The 23,552-nt window shown below is 42.9% G+C and overlaps 1 protein-coding gene across 8 annotated transcripts in view; it reads left to right on the forward strand.

Moving 5' to 3' along the window:
• Positions 1–23,552, forward strand: part of slc12a8 (solute carrier family 12 member 8) — a 250,883-nt gene that overhangs the window by 92,615 nt on the left and 134,716 nt on the right. For all 8 annotated transcript variants that reach the window (XR_011592652.1, XM_070875493.1, XM_070875494.1 and 5 more), the window contains exon 6: positions 1,704–1,935. Coding sequence is in view for 7 of the 8 variants with exons in the window: in XM_070875493.1 (XP_070731594.1) it covers positions 1,704–1,935 (232 nt within the window). In the remaining variant the exon portion in view is untranslated. The remainder of the gene's footprint in view (positions 1–1,703; positions 1,936–23,552) is intronic.

Genomic DNA, 23,552 nt, shown 5'->3' on the forward strand with positions numbered 1-23,552 from the left:
CGAGGGCATTTAGGCATTTAGGGATGTGCAATGAATGCTGGCCTTACCAATGACGCCCACATCCCGGGATGAATAAATAAAACGTTTACTTACACTACAACAGCTTTAGAAGGTACACGTAATGCTACCTGCCTATCAAAGTTTTGTTTTAATATTTGTCTAAACTTTGTTCTGTTCAAAAAGAAAAATACAAGGTCTTCATTTTGTGCCTACATTTCTATGTCACCAATCATGTTAATTAGATCAAAGGAACAAAGCCATTTGATATTTTAATCTAAATAAAAGTCTGTTTTTTTAAGTAAATGAAATGTAATTCAACTTTAGCTGGAAACATGTGGGAATCATTGCATTAGTGATTTATACCTATAACCCATAGCTGAGAACTGACAGCTGGGAACAAAGTGTGGAATAAATAAACTAACAATTAAACTTCTTCTTTCATCTTCTGTTGTGACCATCCATCTTTACATTCCCAAGTTACCTATTGATTGTACAGGAAAGTTTAGTGCATAGTGTCATCTTGCGGAACATGTAAAACAATCTTAGTCTTTCTGAGATTATTTGTCAAATCATCAATGCGCTTTGCAGCTTTCATACATAAGTAAAGAATGCACACTGGGGAAGAATGGAATACTCAGCCTATTCATGAGTAAAAGCTCAATACAGGACAGCCGTGATCTAATTGAATGGTGAAACAGGTTCGAGGGGCTAAATGGCCGACTCCTATTCCCATATTCTTATGGCTTGCAGCAGCAGGTGAGTTTGTCATTTCTTTACTGGCCACCACCTGGGAATGTGATGTGGCATTAAGGCAGTTCAAGTCAGAGGAGAAACTTAAAATGATTGAACTTATGTTTTATTCCACTTGAATCATGCCTCCTGTTGACTGATTGTAGACAAGCATTATTGGCAGAGAGAAGTGTGAGGTTCTGTCTGTTCAACGCTTCTACTTGAATAAGGATGTCTGCTGATAGAGCTGCTTATGAAGGAGTGCTATCCTTTGCAATCATAAAATCATAGAATGATACAACACAAAAGGAGGACTTCGGTCCGTCGTGCCTGTGCCGGCTCTTTGGTACAGTTATCCAATTAATCTTATCCCTCTACTCTTTACCCATAGCCCTGTATTTTTTCCCTTCAAGTATTTATCCAGTTCCCTTTTGAATGTTATTATTGAATCAGGCAGTGCAGATCACCACAACCAGCTGTGTAAAAAAATGTTTCCTCAAGTCACCACTGGTTCTTTTGCCAATCACCTTAAATCTGTGTCCTGTGGTTACTGACCCTTCTGCCACTGAAAATAGTTTATCCTTATTTACTCCATCAAAACCATTCATGATCTTGAACATTTATATCAAATCTCCTCTTAACCTTCTCTGCTCTAAGGAGAACAACCCAGCTTCTGCAGCAACTGTAATCCCTCATCCCTGGTATCATTCCAGTAAATCTCTCCTGCACCCTTGCTAAGGCCTTGACATCCTTCCTAAAGTGTGGTGTCCAGAATTAAATACAATACTCCAGCTGAGGCCTAACTAGTCACCTGACTTTGGAAATTCAAACTTGTGCATTCATAAGTAGGAATGAAATGGGTCATGGATTGGTAAGCCATTGGTTTTAGTAGACTACTGCTTATCATAAAGCCATTAAACAATGTTAATAAAAAGTGTTTCTGATGAAAAAGATAAAATAATGCTCTCTTGCAGTGTGTTGCAGGTGCTATGTATATCACTGGCTTTGCTGAATCCATTGCCGACTTGTTGGACCTCAGTAACATCTGGGCAGTCCGAGGCATTTCCATTGCTGTGCTGATGGGATTACTGGGAATTAATCTAGCAGGAGTCAAATGGATCATTCGATTTCAACTGCTGCTATTAGCCTTGCTGGCTATCTCCACGATGGATTTTGTTATTGGGACTTTCACACACCTGGACCCTGGTAAGAAAATACATTTATCAGCAGGAGTATAGTGTACATGTTCAACAAGTCCTGGCTACATATGTGGATAAAATCTTCAGAGGGACAGGCCTTTGCTACTCACAGTATGCCGTGTGTCCCAGTCACTGGCACTCACACAAAATGCTGTTAGTAATTCAGGGAAATCATTTATTGGAATTCCTCTTTTTATCTGAACTAATGATTATAAATGAATATTAACCATTGAGATATTTTGATTTTATTTTAAATATATCTATATCCTGAGGTGTTGCTTAGAGGATATGCTGTTTTATTACAGCAGGTGTGTTATGCCATGTAATACATAATGTGTTATCGGAGCTCGTGATTTATACTGAAAATGTCAAATTCTGTTTTACTTTGAACCAATCAACAAAGTGTGACTGGAAAGTAATGATGAAGTATTGCACCTACATGAAATGGCTATCATGTGTATTACTTGTAAAATAAATATACATAGATTTCTTTGTCACTCAACAAGAAGTGTCTATCCCTCCAGTTTAAGGCTTGGTACATTATCACTCCATTTTCCCAACCTTTAAGAAAATAATATATTTTTAAAAGCATAGTTGGTGAAGCAGTGACATCATTGCACTACTGATCATTTAATTGAAACTATATTTACAAAGCTGGAAAACTAGGTCAGCAATTCCCCTTTAATATGGGAGTGATATACTCAGAATTTTACAGGGTCTGCCTTCAAAGACAAAGCTTTAGATAGCTACTTATGAATGTGTAGACTTAGGAATTTGAAATAATTATTTCCCCCCTTTGCTTTTTTATTTATCTTTATGTTTTACTTTCTGTTGCATTACTTTTCTTTTGTTTATTTTTTTCTCCTCTCCCACAAAACAAGGATAGCTTTGTGCTCCCATGCTATCTGCTTTAGTTAAGAGGCTGAGTGGATCCTAGTCCTGGTCTTTTAAACTGCTGGCAGTGCCACTGTATGATTAACGGGTGATTGGCTTGTGAAAAGACAAGCCTAGATTTTGCTTTTTGGGCAGGATTCGGGCAGGGCAGCAGTTCCACCCTTCCCTCTGTGTCTGCCTCAGCCCAGTCCCATTTTCCTGGGTCGGTGGGACCCTTGCTGTGAAGTGGGAGCCTGCCAATGCTATTTAGAAGAGTGGGGAGAAGAGTGATGCCACTGCAGCACCCAAAATCCGATGAGGGATTTAAAGGGTTAAAATATTGGAATGATGCCTTCCACTGAAGACCTTGGCCGAAAGTAAATCTTTCTGGTTATCTGGAGAGAGATGTGGCTGCTACCAGACCCTCCCCCCCTCCATTTGGGTACTGACAGTTGCTTCCCCAGCTAACTGCCACCACCCGGGAAGTTGGAGTTGCATTTAGCGGAGAACAAGGAAACCTGCTGGGCCATGCATCTGGTGGGGAAGGTGGTCCAGGCAGGAACAGGGGGAAGGAAATCCTGCTCGATTGATGAGCCATGCAGTAGGCCTCATCACCAAAAGTTTCTGACATTCTTCGCTGTGTTCATGGAGGTGAATTCCCCTCATGTACTGTCTTTTCCCTCTGCCTTTGTAAGCCACCGAGGCAGTCAGGGCCCGCTGGAAGGAGCACTTCGAAGATCTTGTCAATCGAGACTCTGCCTTTGACTCTCGAGTCTTCTCAACTCCATCCCGCAGCATGCTACCCGCCACCACCGCAGTAAAACCCCAGCACTGCGAGAGATAGAAAAAGCCATAAGACAGCTTAAGAACAACAAGGCTACCGGAGCGGATGGAAACCCCGCTGAGGTACTGAAGTATGGCGGAGATGCACTGTTGGCGCAAATACATGACCTCATCTCTCTCATCGGGAAGGAGGAGATCTCAGAGTTGCAGTGATCATGATCATCTTTAAAAAAGGGGACAAGTCTGACTGTAGCAACTACAGAGGAATCTTCCTGTTATCAGCCACTGGGAAAGTCATCGCTAGAGTCCTCCTCAATCGTCTTCTCCCTGTGGCTGAGGAGCTCCTCCCGGAGTCACAGTGCTGATTCCATCTCCTACGGGGCACAACGGACATGATTTTTACAGCGCGACAGCTGCAGGAAAAATGCAGGGAACAGCACCGGCCCTTATACATGGTCTTCTCCAACCTTACAAAGGCCTTTGACACTGTCAACCGCGAAGGTCTATGGAGTATCCTCCTCCATTTCGGATGCCCCAAATGTTCGTCACCATCCTTCGCCTGCTCCATGACGACATGCAGGCCGTGATCCTTACCAATGCATCCAATCCACGTCCGGACCGGGGTCAAACATGACTGCGTCATCGCCCCAACTCTCTTCTCAATCTTCCTTGCTGCCATGCTCCACCTCACAGTCAACAAGCTCCCCGCTGGAGTGGAACTAAACTACAGAACCAGTGGGAACCTGTTCAACCTTCGGCATCTCAAGGCCAGGTCCAAGACCACCCAAACCTCTGTCGTCGAGCTACAGTAAGCGGACAACGCCTGCGTGTGCACACATACAGAGGCTGAACTCCAAGTCATAGTCAACGTATTTACTAAGGCGTACGAAAGCATAGGCCTTATGCTAAACATCCATAAGACAAAGGTCCTCCACCAGCCTGTCCTCGCCGCATAGAAGTGCCCCCCTCAGTCATCAAGATCCATGGTGCGGACCATTTCCCTTACCTCGGGAGCCTCTTATCAACATGAACAGACAATGACGACGAGATTCAACACTGCCTCCAGTGCGCCAGTGCAGCCTTCGGCTGCCTGAGGAAAAGAGTGTTTGAAGACCAGGCCCTCAAATCTGCCACCAAGTGCTGTAGTAATACCTATCCTCCTGTATGGCTCAGAGTCATGGACCATGTACAGCAGACACCTCAAGTCGCTGGAGAAATACCACTAATGATGTCTCCGCAAGATTCTACAAATCCCCTGGGAGGACAGACGCACCAATGTTAGCGTTCTCGACCAGGCCAACATCCCCAGCATTGAAGCACTGACCACACTTGATCAGCTTCGCTGGGCAGGCCATATTGTTCGCATGCCAGACACGAGACTCCCAAAGCAAGCGCTCTACTCGGAACTCATTCATGGAAAACGAGCCAAAGGTGGGCAGAGGAATCGTTACAAGGACACCCTCAAAGCCTCCCTGATAAAGTGCAACATCCGCACCGACACCTGGGAGTCCCTGGCCAAAGACTGCCCGAAGTGGAGGAAGTGCATCCGGGAGGGCACTGAACACCTCGAGTCTCATCGCCGAGAGCATGCAGAAATCAAGCGCAGGCAGCGGAAAGAGAGTGCGGCAAACCTGTCCCACCCACCCTTTCCCTGAAGAGTAGAAGCAAGTTTTCCTAGATTCTGAGGGATTGCCGATGATGATTCCATCTTGTGACTTAAATGAGGGCTGATAAAGTTTTTTTCAACTGAGCCTGGTAAACCCACCGATGAACAATTCAGGGATTCTCTTATTCTGGCAGGGCTGATTTGAACAGGCAGCTGATCTTTTTCATTTACCCTAATCTTTTTCTTAGTTTCTCTTCCTGTCTGTTTTTAAACTGTTTCCACTTTTTGCATGTTCCTTTTCTTTGGCTTCTATATTCTTGGATTGCTGGGTGTGAAAGTGCCGGTTCGAGATTAGACTGGACCAGATTCCAAGATGTACAAACCAGTGCCTGGACTCCAGTAAAAGAAAGTCAGTTATATTTACATAGCAGCTTCCAAATCCTCAGGATGTCACAACGCACTTTGCAACCATTCATTGTTATCTCCTGGAGCTTGCTTTATGACCTACTGGGGAGAAATTTTCCAGAGTCTTTTCCTAAATTGGCTTAAGAATGTTTTCTCTTTTTCTTTTGCCCCTCTCAGGTAATTGCAGGGTTGAATAGGGAGGGGGCGGGGGGGGGGGGATGGACCAGTTGATTCTTCCTGTACTTTTTCATGTGTTCATGCGTTACGACATGGCCCAAACGGCAAATGTATACCGTAAGCTGCTTTAAAGTTCCCGGGCCTGGTAGACTAGATCAGTCCAATCAGGAAGCAGCAATTACAAGTCTTCCAGACTGGGAATTTTAAAGGACTGGCGGAAGGGTGGTCTTGTACATTTGTTCAGTGAAGGGGCATTGTTTTTTTTGTTGCACAATGGGGGTCTCATTTTTGGTGATCTCCCCTTTTCTTGTGTACGGTGGCTCACATTGCTCAAAATCATGTGTAGCCCGCTCACTAGTTTTGACCTTGGTATCGGAGATGCTGCTCCAAATGGTGAAAGAAATAAAGACTTGTATCTGTATAGCGCCATTCATAAGCTCATACATCCCAAAGCGTTTTACAGCCAATGAAGTGCTTTTGAATGTCACTCTTGTCATGTAATGTTCTACGTCATTATCTCCTAGTGGTTGGCCAGATGCTTATGAACAGCCCAGCTGTTTGCTTCCTTGGTCAGGAAATGGTGTGGAGGGGCTGTAAAGAAAACTAGAAAATAACTTACAAAATGGGGAGAGGGGAAAAATATTGGACCAAGAGTTGGTCAATCAATAGAGCTTGAATACTGCACATCCTACACTTGCACAGCAATACATTTAGAATCCAGCTGAGGTCTCTGTTGTACAGGCCTCTGGTGACTAATTGCTTTGAGAGCTTTGTTATGTCTATAGAAAAACAACAAAATCAGGAACAGCCTTATCTAATGCAATCAAGCACCAAAAGGAAATTGCATCGCTTGCTTTTTATATAATACATATTAATTTGGTACTACAGAAATGTGTTTAATGCTTAAAATGCCTCTCTTTAACTGTTAAAGAATGGAAGTTTCACTCCAACTTGACTTTCTATGTTTGCTTGGTTTTATTGGTAAACTCAGGTTGCAGGAAATGCTGCTGAAGAAACTGTTGCTGCCTGTTTGTGATTCCTCGCCAGGAGGAGATTTTTGATTTATCTTTCTCCCTCAGACTCCTTGTTTTTCAAGCACTAATATACTTCCCTCTGCTTGTTTTAGCTTACTTTTCACTGAAGGAGAAGTAACTGTCTCAACTAGTACATGGTTAGGAAGGATATGGCTGTCAGCCGATGATGAGTTGCTGACCCCTCAGGGTGTCTGCTTTGCCCTGTTCTTTCTGTACCGGTTTCCTTGTTTAAAGTACATAGAGAAACTGATATTTCTGATAATTCTCATTTCATGTACCAATACAAATATGAAGTTTGGTAATTGCACAGTTGCAGTAAGCGGTTATCAAATGAATAGTTTTGAATTCACTTTAGATTCTTGATGTTTCATTATCCTCTTCGCACTTCAATTCTTGCCAATTTGCCAAATTCATTTAGTTCACTGATTCATAAAATTGCCGTATTAGTATTTATTTTGGGAGCTACATTAAAATTTTTAATTTATCATTGGGTGAAATGTAATACCTCATTTTCTGTGACCTTTCTCAAAATTATTGACCATTAAACTTGATTTCCTTTTCAACTGTGTCACTGCCCACTGCGCCTCCTCTTTCAGTCACCTAGTGGGAGGCTCGGAGCTGTAGTATGTCTAGCCTATATGACAGGACAGTGAAAGATTGATACAGCCCCATGACTGGCCAGCAGGAAGTAGGTGTGTGGGACCATGTGATCCACAGAGTGTACAACCTATGACTGGCCAGCAGAAGGTGGGTACATGGGGTGATACAAGAAAGAAAGTATAAAATACTTGCATTTATATAGTGCCTTTCACAACCTCAGGATGTTCCAAAGCCCATTACAGCCAATGAAGTACTTTTGAAGTGTAATCACTTGCAATGTAGGAAACATGGCAGCCAATTTATGCACCCATAAACAGCAACGTGATAATGACCAGATACCTGTTATTTTTTAGTGATGTTGGTTGAGGGGGAGAACTCCCCTGCTCTTCTTTGAATTGTGTCATGGGATCTTTTACCATCCACCTGAGAGGCCAGACGGGACCTTGGTTTAACGTTTTATCCAAAAGACTGTTAGCTGCACCATCACAGAGCTCCACTGCCTTTCCCATTGCTAATCCAGTCTGATTTACCAAACTTGCTAGGAGTTGAAAGGAGGTCAAAGGAAATACTGAAGCTTTAATGAGCACCATATCAAGCCACGAGAGCTGCACAACAAAAATATCAAAGGGAAAGGTGGGGAGTACAGCAGTCAGAATTGGAAATGTTTTTTCTACAGCATATATCAATTGTTCCTGTAGGAATTGTATTGTAGGAGAGTCCATCCAGAGAGTCAAATCCATTTAACATTATCAAGAAGCATACTGATTGATTAACTGTAAGTCAGAACTGAGATACAGATGTGAAATTTGTAAAAACTGTTAGCGTCCATTGTCTCATGGATGGTCAGACGTTGTGGCAGGACATGATTCAGTACAATGCGGACTGAATACAGAGGTAAATTGCATGTCTCAAACCATTTACTGAAGAGACATTGGCTAGATAGAAGAATTTTATAATTTAAAAAATAGGTGGATAAAGTATACCTTTGAATTAAATCATTTGGAAAATTTGGATTGCTAAAAATAGGTGAGGCTCTCCACTATTTGCAAGTTTGGGTCAGAATTGAAAAAAATGATAATGTGGCGTCTTTTAGAGACCATTGTTAAGAAGGAAGCCACGCCCAAATGGCAAACATTGGAGAACCATCAGCATGTTGTTTAGCACATTACTTGTTCACTCCAGCTTCACGATGGTGATCGTGTCTAACATCTAAATACAAGATCATCTGTTTGAAGTCTTCAGCACTTTTACAATAGTTTGTCTTCACATTTAGCAATTTAATTGGAGACAAGAAATTCCCATTCAAAACATTTACTCCACAGTTGTATTTGATTCAATTGCAGGAAATGCTCATAACAAGGAATTGCCGTTCAGGTTTGTCTAATCTTCCAAAAGACAATTAACTCCATGTAATTAAGGATATAGTGATTTATGGGACTCAATAGAATTCATAATACAATGCTGGATAAATGTCTATGATGGGAACCTGAACTTGAATCCCAATCTGAATTAATTTTTTATTTAAAAAAACTATTCTTGGCATGTGAGCTATGCGGCCAAGAACTCATGTAATGCCCATCGCTAGTTGCCTATTGGAAAGTGGTGGTGGTGCACCTCTCTCTTGAACTGCTGCAATCCTTGTGGTCATAATGCTCCTGCAATGGTGTTAGTTGGGAATTAAAGGATTCTGGCCAGGCGATGTAGAAAGGATGGAGATATATATCCAAGTCAGGATGGTGTATGAGTTAGAGGTGATGGTGTGCCCATCACATTGCTGCTGTTTGTCTTCTTGGTGGTAGTGGTCACGGGGGGAGATGCTATCAAAGTAACCTTGATGAATTGCTGTAGTGCATCTTGTAGATACTTACTATAGCCACAGTGCCAGTGATGTCGGGGGTAGATATTGAGTTCAGTGGCATGGGATACCAATTAAGCAAACTACACTTACATAAGAACATAAGAAATAGGAACAGGAGTGGGCCATGCGGCCCCTCGAGCCTGCTCTGGCATTTAATACGATCATGGCTGATCCGATCATGGACTCAGGTCCACTTCCATGCCCGCTCCCCATAACCCTTCTCTTATGTGTTAAGAAACTGTCTATCTCTGTCTTAAATGTATTAAATGTCCCAGCTTCCACAGCTCTCTGAAGCAGCAAATTCCACAGATTTACAACCCTCTGTGAGAAGAAATTCCTCCTCATCTCTGTTTTAAATGGGCGGCTCCTTATTCTAAGATTATGCCCCCTAGTTCTAGTCTCCCCTATCAGTGGAAACATCCTCTCTGCATCCACCATGTCAAGCCCCCTCATAATCTTATACGTTTCGATAAGATCAGCTCTCATTCTTCTGAATTCCAATGAGTAGAGACCCAACCTACTCAACCTTTCCTCATAAGTCAACACCCTCATCTTCAGAAGCAACCTAGTGAACCTTCTCCGAACTGCCTCCAAAGCAAGTATATCCTTTTTTAAATATGGAAACCAAAACTGTACGCAGTATTCCAGGTGTGGCCTCACCAATACCCGGTAGATCTGTAGCAAGACTTCCCTGCTTTTATACTCCATCCCCTTTGCAATAAAGGCCAAAATAACATTGGCATTCCTGATCCGTACCGGCATACTAACCTTTTGTGTTTCATGCACAAGTACCCCCAGATCCCGCTGTACTGCAGCACTTTGCAATTTTTCTGCATTTAAATAATAACTTGCTCTTTGATTTTTTTCTGCTAAAGTGCATAACCTCACACTTTCCAACATTATACTCCAACTGCCAAATTTTTGCCCATTCACTTAGCCTGTCTATGTCCTTTTGCAGATTTTTTGTGTCCTCCTCACACATTGCTTTTCCTCCCATCTTTGTATCGACAGCAAAATTGGCTACATCTGTCCTTTCTTCCAAGTCATTAATATAGATTGTAAATAGTTGTGCTCCCAGCACTGATCCCTGCAGCACCCCCACGAGTTGCTGATTGCCAACCCGAGAATGAACCATTTATCCTGACTTTCTGTTTTCTGTTCGTTAGCCAACCCTCTATCCATGCTAATATATTACCCTCAACCCCGTGAACCTTTATCTTGTGTGGTAACCTTTTACGTGGCATCTTGTCAAAAGCCTTCTGGAAATCCAAATGCACCACATCCACTGGTTCCCCTTTATCCACCCTGTTCGTTACATCCTCAAAGAACTCCAGCAAATTTGTCAAACATGACTTCCCCTTCATAAATCCATGCTGACTCTGCCTGACCGAATTATGCTTTTCCAAATGTTCTGCTACAGCTTCTTTAATAATGGACTCCAACATTTTCCCAACCACAAATGTTAGGCTAACTGGTCTATAGTTTCCTGCTTTTTGTGTGCCTCCTTTTTTAAATAGGGGCGTTACATTTGCAGTTTTCCAATCTGCTGGGACCTCCCCAGAATCCAGGGAATTTTGGTAAATTACAACCAATGCATCCACTCTCCCTGTCGCTAGTTCTCTTAAGACCCTAGGATGCAAGCCATCAGGTCATGAGGATTTATCTGCCTTTAGTCCCATTATCTTACTGAGTACCACCTCCTTAGTGATTGTGATTGTGTTAAGTTCCTCCTCCCCATAGCCCCTTGACTATCCACTGTTTGATATTGTTAGTGTCTTCCACCGTAAAGACTGATACAAAATATTTGTTCAGAATTTCTGCCATCTTCATGTTCCCCATTACTAATCACTCGGTCTCATCCTCTAAGGGACCAACATTTACTTTAGCCACTCTTCAATTTTTATATACCTATAGAAACTCTTGCTCTCTGTTTTTATATTTCATGCTAGTTTACTTTCATAGTCGATCTTCCCTTTCTTAATCATTTTTTGGTCATTCTTTGCTGGCTTTTAAAAGCTTCCCAATCTTCTGTCCTCCCACTAGTTTTGGCCACTTTGTATGCCCTTGTTTTTAATGGGATACCGTCCTTTATTTCTTTAGTTAGCCACGGATGGCTGTCTTTTCTTTTACACCCTTTCCTGCTCACTGGAATATATTTTTCTTGAGAGTTACATAGAAACATAGAAACATAGAAAATAGGAGCAGTAGTAGGCCATTCGGCCCTTCAATTCTGCACCGCCATTCAATATGATCATGGCTGATCCTCTATTTCAACACCATATTCCCGCTTTTTCCCCATACCCCTTGATGTCATTTGTGTCTAGAAATCTATCTATCTCCCTCTTAATATATTCAGTGACTTGGCCTCCATAGTCTTCTGTGGTAGAGAATTCCATAGGTTCACCACCCTCTGAGTGAAAACATTTCTCCTCATCTCGGTCCTAAATTTCCTACCCCGTATCCTGAGACTGTGTGACCCCTTGTTCTAGACTTCCCAGCCAGGAGAAACATCCTTCCCGCATCCAGTCTGTCCAACCCAGTCAGAATTTTATACGTTTCAATGAGATCCCCTCTCATTCTTCTAAACTCTAATGAATACAGCCCTGGTCGACCCAATCTCTCCTCATACGACAGTCCTGCCATCCCAGGAATTGCCCTCTATGGCAAGTATATCCTTTCTTGGGTACTGTCCGTTTGAAGCTATCAAGTAATCAACTGGAGCAATGGCCACTGAACTCCCACCTCAGGTTAGTGTTAGGGTTAGGGTTAGGCCGTGGTCCCCGAATTGCGAAATGTCTCTTTAAATGTACACCACTCATCATCATCATCAGCATAGGCAGTCCCTCGAAATGAGGATGACTTGCTTCCACGCCAAAAAAATGGATGAGTTCACAGATGTTTCGAATTAAGAACATGAACTATATCCTCAAGGGTGGAAGATGCCTGTGTGTGGTTTTTTAACGTGCGTTGACCGTTGCGCACCAGTTACCACACGGGCTTGACAGAGCTAGGTCTTGGTCCAGTGGCAAGGATTACCCAATACAACTGGAGACCTGCTCCGCTGCACGGACCTAGTGCGCACACATATCGCAGTGTGGGCTGGCCCGTGCTGTCCCTGGGCCCCTGGTCCCAAACTCACTCCTCCCCTGGGCCCCAATCACATCCCTCCACAGTCTCTCACAGCTCCTTCTCCCTGCTCGCCGCTCCTGCTGAATCTGCCCACGCTCCAATCAACGACCTCGACCTTGCTGACGTCACTCTTCGCTGCTGCCAGCTTGCGCTGTACCTTGTAGTGGCATACCTCCATGCTGTCCATGGCCGCCGCTCGCTGCTCCTTTTATGACCCTGACCTGCCGCTGATGGTTTCTTGCCAGTCGGGGCCTCCATGCTGCTCCCTGGGCCGCACGCCGCTCCTTTTATGACCCTGACCTGCCGCTGATGGTTTCTTGCCAGTCGGGGCCTCCATGCTGCTCCCTGGGCCGCACGCCGCTCCTTTTATGGCCCCGACCTGCCGTTGATGGTTTGTCACAAGTTGGGGCCCCCAAGCCACTGTTCATCAACTGTTCTACACTTTAATCTTTTTCCCAGTCCACTTTAGCCAACTCTGCCCTCATACCTTCATAGTTTACTTTATTTAAGCTGAGTATGCTGGTTTGAGATCCAACTTTCTCATCCTCCATCTGAATTTGAAATTCAACCATGCTATGATCACTCTTGTCAATTGTAGTGCTATAACATTGTCACAGCTGAAATTGATTGATTCAGCAAAGGATAGAACCTGACAAGGTTTGAATAGCTCAATGCTAGAAGACATATCGCATTTACCCACTCAGCTATAGAGGAACTCCACTGGGCAAGTTCTGAGATGTTTAAATCAGTCAACCAAATGGAGTACCCTTTATATCATTTCTGGGAGGGAAGGAAAAGAGGAAACATTGCAACAAGAAACAACAGGCGGATACTTCACCAATGTTTACCATTTGGGCTTGGCTTCCTTTTTAACAATGATCTCTAAAAGACGTCTCTAGCATTTTTTAAAATTCTGTCCCAAACTTGCAATAGATTAAGAAATTGATCAAGACTGGGACTGAACTCAAGGAGGCCGAAATTCAGGGTCCCAATAAGGCTCGTTACCGCCAGAATGCGGCGGCCAGGCGGCGGAATTAAATAGCTGCCGATTTCTGCTCGAATGGCCGCCGCCAGCCAAATTCAGCAGGGGTGTTTTTTTGGCGGTCCCCACTTCCGCCCCGCCGCTGCCGAACGGCCGTAATTGCATCATCAGTGCGTGCACCGCCAGGACCCCCGACCTCCATCAAAATTCAGGCCAAAAATTCTAATGCCCGTCGAGCTTTCTCTGTCAGTGCACCTTGTATTCTCTGTGAGCCCTGGCTGCGCGGTGGCCATTAAAGGCCGACATTTTTTTTTTTTTGCCTGCCGACTTCCATGTCGGCCGGACTATTGTGTCCACGGGCCTGGCTGAAACCCTCCCTGGTGGCCCAGTGGCCGAACCTCAATATTTGCCTATTCTCTCCCCTTTAAAGGAGGGGAGATACGTGGTGACGCAGATGTGCAAAGCGCAGAAATAGTACTCATCCCTCTCCAAACCATCAAGGATGATCTACATTATTGGACTCCTTTTCTTTTAAAGTAGCAGCTGCATTCAAACTGAGTTGATCCAGACAGGGCCAAATTTGGGTGATTGGAAATAAATCTGAGAAGATCCACATCCAGATCGCACAGCAGTCAAAGCTTGTGTTGTTACAGTAAATGGTACTGTACTTCAATTATTAAAATAAATGTCTTTATTCTTTCTGCGGTAATTTCTATGACACCCAGCTTTAATGTAGTCTGTTTGCTACGTGATGATTCTGTTCTTAAAAAGGGTGTTGACAGCTCATGATCTAGAATGAATACTGTCTTTATAGGAAAACTTTAAAGCGGTTTGAGATTACTAGATAAGATGACCCTGTCGATGTATTTTTATTTTTTTCATTTAGATACACTAATCAGATCAACACCCTCAGCTTTATAATGAGCTGTGTTTATAATATCTGGGCGTAACCCTGCTTCACCCAGCTTTCAGGGCAATGAGAAAACTGCTCTCTGGCTGCTGGCTTCTTCCCATTGTTAATTCCCATGCGTTCTATCTAAAATTGATAACTACCTTCGCCACTCAGGCAAGTGTTAACTAAGAATGATTTTTTTTTGTAAGAAAGATTCAGATTTTAGATCCAGAGCTTACAAATTGGAAATATCAATGTTTTTGTAAATTTAATTTGGATATTTAGTTCAATCATTTTGAATATATTATTAAAGCACCATTAAAGAACAAGAATCCCCCTTTGCCCCACAAGAATGGACCCAAAAATCTTTAGAAAGTTATGTTGCACTGCTCTTCTACACTAAGTTCTCAAAGGGGCAGAAACCCAATCTATATTTTTTATGTAAATTTGGATTCCTTGAGGAGGGGAAATGTAAATTGATGCAATTGAGACCACGTTGGAAAGCTAGTGTCTTTTTCACATTCATCCTCTATTATATTTAATACATTTCCAAATTATGCCTTCTATTGTATTTCTGTATTTAGCCTACATTAATATTTTATCCTGAAAGGGTAGGCACCTAGATTGTGGCAGTGGCATTACAACAGTGACTGCACTTCAGAAGTACTTAATTGGTTGTAAAGCATTTTGGGATGTCCTGAGGTCATGAAAGGCACCATATAAATACAAGTATTTCTTTTTTCTTTCAGTAACATATTTATCAAAACATCGAGTCTCTGCCTCTCGCATATACACACTGACTCAGGGTTATCTTACCACAAACATGATCCCTACTCTGTTATAAGAGTTCATGTACTAAGCTATATCCTATAGGCTATGTGAATGTTGGAACAACAGTGTTTTCCAAATTAGCAATTAGAAAGAGGAAACAATTGAGACAAATTAAGACAAGGCAAGACCAATGCTCCCTCTAATTTTGGGGGGCTGTGCGGCCCCTTTAAATGGGCTGCACGGCCGACTCAAAATTCCACACATGCACGAGTTTTCAACTTAAAAGCCAGCTCACCAGCTGCGTGGGACCTGCAGGGTGCTGTGTGGCCACGCAGCTTAAAGGGAACGTTGGGCAAGACAGTGAACTGAGATAGTGAACAATGTGGTTCAAAGCAAGAATGAACAAACATACATTTATATATTGCCCTTCACATCCTCAGGACCTCTCAAGTGCTTCACAGCCAATGAATTATATTTGAAGTGTAGTCACTGTTGGTTTGTAGGACCAGATTCCACAGCCAATGCTAAAATACAGTTAGCTGATAGCATGGTTATTGACAATGTCAACTTCTAGATATAAGTCTTCCATCATTGGTAATTTATTGTATCAAGTGGTGGAAGTTTCAGAATGGCATGGCTAGATATACTCTCCCTGCCATAGAATCATAGAAATTTACAACACGGAAGGAGGCCATTTCAGCCCATCTTGTCCGCACCGGCTGACAGAGCTATCCAACCTAATCCCACTTTCCAGCTCTTGGATCATAGCACTGTAGGTTACGGCACTTCAAGTGCACATTCAAGTACTTTTAAATATGATGAGCGTTTCTACCTCTACCAACCTTTCAGGCATTGAGTTCCAGACCCCTACCACCCTCTGGATGAAAACATTTTCCCTCAAATCCCCTCTAAACCACCTACCAATTACTTTAAATCTATGCCCCTGGTTGTTGACCCCTCTGCTAAGGGAAATAGGTCCTTCCTATCCACTCTATCAAGGGCCGTCATATTTTTATACACCTCAATAAAGTCTTCCCTCAGCTTCCTCTCGTCCAAAGACAAGAAACGCAGCCTATCCAATCTTTCCTCATAGCTAAAATTATCCAGTCCACGCAACATCCTCATATATCTCCTCTGTAGTGCAATCACATCTTTCCTGTAACGTGGTGACCAGAACTGCACCCAGTACTCTAGCTGTGGCCGAAGTAATGTTTTATGCAGTTCAAGCATAACCTCCCTGCTCTTGTATTCTGTGCCACAGCTAATAAAGGCAAGCTTTCCGTATGCCTTCTTAACCACCTTATCTACCTGGCCTACTACCTTCAGGGATCTGTGGACATGCACTGCAAAATCCCTTTGTTCCTCTACACTTCTCAGTGTCCTACCATTTATTGTGTATGCCCTTGCCTTGTTAGCCCTCCCCAAATGCATTACCGCACACTACTCGAGATTGAATTCCTTTTGCCATTGTTCTGCCCACCTGATCAGTACATTGATATCTTCCTGCAGTCCCCTTGGCAGAGGAAATGTCTTCATTATCAACCACACAGATAATTTTTGTATCATTAGTTTCTATCGGCAGAGTTAGTCAGCTACAGACTTTAATTGTAGATTTATGCTATTTAATTTGACGTGAGAATGAAATTGTTCTTGGACTTTCCCACTGTTTCTTCCCAATGAGTTCTTAGTTTCATTTGGGTCAGGAGATTATGTATTGTTTTAATCTATTCCCCCCGTTCCCCCCCCCCCCCCCACTCCCACCAGTTAGATGAGGATTGTAGGTTTCACAGTGTCGATGTACACAGAGCACTTTATTGTTATGCTCACTGAACTTGGGACTTTAGGAGGTCCAAGCAGTTATTTGGGTTATAGGGAAAGATGACCTTCGATAACTACGTGATTAAAGCATATAGTGGAAAGGCTAATGGAATGTGTTCTCTGTTGTACCATTTAGCTTTTAAACATTCTGGAGGTCCGGATTAAAGGCCATACTGCTCTTTCCATGGCTGCTGCTTCAGGTTCTCTTAGTTAACTTTCTGTTGGCAGTATCTGTAAGATAACTACATGAAGTACCCTTTACATATTTAAAAACATTATTGTTTAAATTTGGCCAATGCCCAAGACATAATTTTTGGCATATCTGTTTTGGCAGCATGAATAGAGACATCCTGATTAGGATGTCTCTTCTCCTATTTTTATATTATTTTGGTATGGCTCCTGTGGTGTGAGAGGGGTGCTTGAATAATAAAGAAAGTACGATTAACTACACTGTAGAGTCTTTCCCATTCCTAAATCCCTCACACATTCTCTGGAATTTGCTGGGACATTAAATAAATTTAAGGCAGAAATAGACAGTTTCTTAAACGATAAGGAGTTATGGGAAGTGGAGCTGAGTCCATGATCAGATCAGCCATGATCTTATTGAATGGCGGAGCAGGCTCGAGGGGCCTTATGGCCTACTCCTGCTCCTATTTATTATGTTCTTATTACAATCCCTCCCAGTCAACCCCTCAGGCCCTGTTGGGGCTACTTTTGTTATCCCTTGATTGGAGAGTTTTGAAATTTTTAGGATAGCATGGGTCAAAACAAGCTGAGCTATCACACACGTGCTTTATAGAGGGTGGAAGAAAGGGGTCGTATGGGGACATTTCCAATGATATCCGGCAAAAAGAAAATGTGAATCCTCAGAACTGATCAAAATTGGACAAGTTCTTGTAGATTCTGTGAAGAATACTGCCTTTTGAAGAATGATGAAAATCTTACAAAACAGGAAATCTTAGAGACCGAAATTGAAGGCCTTTCCCGCCCACTGCTGCCAACATTCCTCTGGTTGAACCGCCCAGTGCCACTTTTGTCGTGGCCTGGAGCGGGCGGGAGGGGAGAGCCGCGGGAAGCGCCCGCCGATGTCAGCGCATGGCCAATGCGCGTAAGTAGATTCCCGCCCGCCGAGATGCCATATTCATGCAGGCGGGAGTTGGCGGTAGGACAGCAGTGGACCGCTAAGTGCAGGCAGCTCTGTCCTTCGCAGGATAGCTCAGATGAATACCTGGCTTGAGGAATGGTGCAAGGGGGAGGGATTCAAATTTCTGGGACCTTGGAACCGGTTCTGGGGGAGGTGGGACCAGTACAAACTGGACGGTCTGCACCTGGGCAGGACCGGAACCGATGTCCTAGGTGGAGTGTTTGTGAGTGCTGTTGGGAAGGGTTTAAACTAAAATGGCAGGGGGGGGGTGGAAATCTATGCAGGGAGTCAGAGGGAAGTAAAAAGGGGACAGAAGCAAAAGGTAGGAAGGAGAAAAACAAGAGTGGAGGGCAGAGAAATCAAGGGCAAAAATCAAAAAGGGCCACATTACAACATAATTCTAAAAGGACAGAGTGTTAAAAAAACAAGCTTGACGGCTCTGAGTCTCAATGCGAGGAGCATTCGTAATAAGGTGGATGAATTAACTGCGCAGATAGCTGTTAATGGATATGATGTAATTCGGATTACGGAGACATGGCTCCAGGGTAACCAAGGCTGGGAACTCAACATCCAGGGGTATTCAATATTCAGGAAGGATAGATAGGAAGGAAAAGTAGATGGGGTAGCGTTGCTGGTTAAAGAGGAGATTAACGCAATAGTAAGGAAGGACATTAGCGTGGATGATGTGGAATCTATATGGGTAGAGCTGCGAAACACCAAAGGGCAGAAAACTTTAGTGGGAGTTGTATATAGGTCACCAAACAGTAGTAGGGAGGTTGGGGACAGCATCAAACAAGAAATTAGGGACCCGTGCAATAAGTGTACAGCAGTTATCATGGATGACTTTAATCTACATATTGATTGGGCTAACTAAACTGGTAGCAATACTGTGAAGGAGGAGTTCCTGGAGTGTATAAGGGATGGTTTTCTAGACCAATATGTCGAGGAACCAACTAGAGAGCAGGCCATTCTAGACTGGGTCTTGTGTAACGAGAGAGGATTAATTAGCAATCTGGTCGTGCGAGGCCCCTTGGGGAAGAGTGACCATAATATGGTAGAATTCCTCATTAAGATGGAGAGTGACACAGTTAATTCAGAGACTAGGGTCCTGAACTTAAAGAAAGGAAATTTCGACAGTATGAGACGTGAATTGGCTAGGATAGACTGGCGAATGATACTTAAAGGGTTGACGGTGGATAGGCAATGGCAGACATTTAAAGATCACATGCTTGAACTATAACAATTGAACAATTGTACATCTCTGTGTGGCGTAAAAATAAAAAAGGGAAGATGGCTCAACTGTGGCTAACAAGGGAAATTAGGGAAAGTGTTAAATCCAAGGAAGAGGTATATAAATTGGCCAGAAAAAGCAGCAAACCTAAGGACAGGGAGAAATTTAGAATTCAGCAGAAGAGAACTAATGGTTTAATTAGGAGGGGGAAAATAGAGTATGAGAGTAAGCTTACAGGGAATATAAAAACTGACTGCAAAAGCTTCTATAGATATGTGAAGAGAAAAAGATTAGTGAAGATTAATGTAGGTCCCTTGCAGTCCGAATTAGGTGAATTCATAATGGGGAACAAGGAAATGGCAGACCAAGTGAACAAATACTTTGGTTATGTCTTCATTAAGGAAGACACGAATAACCTCGCGAAAATACTTGGGGACCGAGGGTCTAGCGAGAAGGGGGAACTGAGGGAAATCCTTATTAATCAGGAAATGGTGTTAGGGAGTTGAAGGAACTGAAGGCTGATAAATCCCCAGGGCCTGATAGTCTGCATCCCAGAGTACTTAAGGAAGTGGCCCTAGAAATAATAGATGCATTGGTGGTCATTTTCCAACATTCCATGGAGTCTGGATCAGTTCCTATGTATTGGAGGGTAGCTAATGTAACCCCACTTTTAAAAAAAGGAAGGAGAGAGAAAACAGGGAATTATAGACTGGTTAGCCTGACATCAGTGGTGGGGAAAATGCTGGAGTCAATTATTAAAGATGAAATAGCAGCGCATTTGGAAAGCAGTGACAGGATCGGTCCAAGTCAACATTGGATTTACGAAAGGGAAATCATGCTTGACAAATCTTCTGGAGTTTTTTGAGGATGTAACTCGCAGAGTGGACAAGGGAGAACAAGTGGATGTGGTGTATTTGGACTTTCATAAGGCTTTGACAAAGTCCCACACAAGAGATTACTGTGCAAAATTAAGGCACATGGTATTGTGGGTAATGTATTGACGTGGATAGAGAACTGGTTGGCAGACAGGAAGCAAAGAGTGGGAATAAACGGATCCTTTTCAGAATGGCAGGCAGTGACTAGTGGGGTGCCGCAGGGTTCAGTGCTGGGACCCCAGCTATTTACAATATACATTAATGATTTAGATGAAGGAATTGAATGTAATATCTCCAAGTTTGCAAATGACACTAAGCTGGGTGGCAGTGCGAGCTGCAAAGAGAATGCTAAGATGCTGCAGGGGGACTTGGACAGGTTGGGTGATTGGGCAAATGCATGGCAGATGCAATATAATGTGGATAAATGTGATGTTATCCACTTTGGTGGCAAAAATAGGAAGGCAGATTATTATCTGAATGATGACAGATTAGTAAAAGGGGAGGTGCAATGAGACCTGGGTGTCATGGTACATCAGTCATTGAAGGTTGGCATGCAGGTACAGCAGGCAGTAAAGAAAGCAAATGGTATGCTGGCCTTCATAGTGAGGGGATTTGAGTATAGGAGCAGGGAGGTCTTGCTGCAGTTGTACAGGGCCTTAGTGAGACCACACCTTGAATATTGTGTGCAGTTTTGGTCTCCTAATCTGAGGAAGGATGTACTTGCTATTGAGGGAGTGCAGCGAAGGTTCACCAGACTGATTCCCGGGATGGCAGGACTGACATTTGAAGAAAGACTGGATCGGCTAGACTTATGCTCACTGGAATTTAGAAGAATGAGAGGGGATCTAATAGAAACATATAAAATTCTGAAGGGACTGGACAGGTTAGATGCAGGAAGAATGTTCCCGATGTTAGGGAAGTGAAGAAGCAGGGGACACAGTCAAAGGATAAGGGATAAGCCATATAGGACCGAGATGAGGAGAAACTTTTTCATCCAGAGAGTTGTGAACCTGTGGAATTCTCTGCCGCAGAAAGTTGTTGAGTCCAGTTCGTTGGACATATTCAAAAGGGAGTTAGATATGGGCCTTACGGCTGAAGGGATCGGGGAGTATGGAGAGAAGGCTGGTGTGGGATACTGAGGTTGAATGATCAGCCATGATCATATTGAATGCTGGTGCAGGCTCGAATGGCCGAATGGCCTGCTCCTGCACCTATTTTCTATGTTTCTAAAGAGCCGTCAGGGACCTCGGCGGCCTTCGGCAGTCCTTTGGGCGACACTTGGGCGGGCGGAGGCCTTCATCAATTTCGGCCTCTATGTAATGATCAATGGAGGCAGTAAAACCTTTGTGGTCATATAGAGGAGCATACAAAGGTACAAAGAATAGTGTAAATCCAGGAGATTGGGAGAGCTATCGTGAACAGCAAAAGAAGACAAAAAAGAGAGTAAGAGAAAAAAGAGAGTTACAAAAAGAAACCTGCGAGTGCTTTCAAGATTTACACAAAAAGTTATTGCAATTATATTAGAAGAAAAAGAGTAGTCAAGAGTAATGCGGGCCCTTTAAAAACAGATGGGGTAATATTTGAATAGAAAATAAGGAAATGGCAGACTGGTTGTATAATTACTTTGTGCCAGTCTTCACAGTAGAGGAAGAGGATAGGAAACCTGACATTCCTGGGAAATTAATAATGAAGCAAAGACTGGAACTCACTAAAGTTCATGTAAAGTAAGCAAGAAAACAATGTTAGAAAAAATAATGACACTAAAGACTGACAATTTATTGCCCATTCCTAATTGCCCTTGAAAATCCCCAGAGCTTGTTTGTTTCCACCCCAGGGTTTTAAAAGAAGTAGGTGAAGAAATTGCTGTGGCTCAGTGGGTAGCACACTTGCCTCTGAGTCAGAAGGTTGTGGGTTCAAGTCCCACTCCAGGAACTTGAGCATATAAATCTATCCTGACACTCCAGTGCAGTGCTGAGGGAGTGCTACACTGTCGGGAGTTGCCGACTTTCAGATGAGATGTTAAACTGAAGTCCCGTCTGCTCTAAAAGATCCCATGGCACTATTTCAAAGAAGAGCAAGGGGAGTCCCGGCCAATATTTGTCCCTCAATCAACATAACTAAAACAAATTATCTAGTTCTTATGACATTGCTGTTTGTGGGAGTTTGCTGTGTGCAAGTTGGCTGCCGCGGTTCTCACATTATAACAGTGACTACACTCCAAAAGTACTGCTTTGGCTGCAAAATGCTTTGAGATGTCAGGTGGTCATGGAAGACGCTATATAAATGCAAGTCTTTCTTTCTTAGCCATAATCTTCCAAGGCGCTCTCCATTCAGGAATTGTCCCTTTAGATTTGAAAATTGTAAATGCATCACCATTATTTAAGAAAGGTGAGAGAGAGAAAACAAGAAATTATAAACTTGTTAGTTTAACATCTGTGGATAAGTTATTGAAATTTATAATTAAGGATTAAGTGACTTAGCACTGAAAGAAATTTGAGCCAACATGGATTTGTAAAGGGTAGGTCATGTCTCATGAACTTAATTACATTTTTTGAGGAAGAAACTAAAGTAGTAGACAGGTGAATTTCTATGGTTGTAGTTTATATGGACTTCCAGATGGCATTCGATAAGGTTCCGCATAAGAAACTTAACTAAGATTAAAGCCCATGGAATTGAAGGCAAATTATTGACCTGGTTAGGAGAATGGTTAGACAGTAGAAGACAGAGAGTAGGGATTATTGGTATGTACTCGAATTGGAAGGAAGTGATGAGTGGTGTCCCACAAGGATCTGTGCAGAGTCCTCAACTATTCACTATGTTTATTAATGAATTAGCACAATAGAGAGCCATATATTCAAGTTTGCCGATGGCACAAAGATTGGTGGCATAGTAAGTAATGTAGATGGGAGCATTAAATTACAGAGACAGTGATAGAGTAAGTGAGTGGGTGAAACTGTGGTAGATGAATTTCAATGCAGGTAAGTGTGAGATCATCCTTTTTGGACCAAAAAAGGACTGATCAGAGTATTATTTAAATGTTAAAAAGCTAGGAACAGTGGATGTCCACAGAGATTTAGAGGTCCATGTACACAGATTACTAATATGTAGTAGTCAGGTACAACAAAATAAGCAAAAAGGCTAATGGAATGTTAGCCTTTATAGCTAGAACATAAAAGGGAGGAAGTTTTGCTACAGCTATATAAAGCCCCGGTTAGATATCTGGTGTACGTTGTACAGTTCTGGGCACCGCATCATAGAAATGATATATTGGAAGGAATACGGCATAGATTCACCAGAATGTTACCAGGGCTCCAAGGGTTAGATTATGAGGAGAGATTACATAAACTAGGCTTCTATTCCATGGAATATAGGTTAAGGGGTGATTTGTATGGGATTTTTAGAATTTTGAACGAAATTGATGGGGTAGATAGAGAGAAACTTTTTTC

The sequence above is a fragment of the Pristiophorus japonicus genome, chromosome 3 (genome assembly GCF_044704955.1).
Source record: "Pristiophorus japonicus isolate sPriJap1 chromosome 3, sPriJap1.hap1, whole genome shotgun sequence".
NCBI classification, from domain to species: domain Eukaryota; kingdom Metazoa; phylum Chordata; class Chondrichthyes; family Pristiophoridae; genus Pristiophorus; species Pristiophorus japonicus.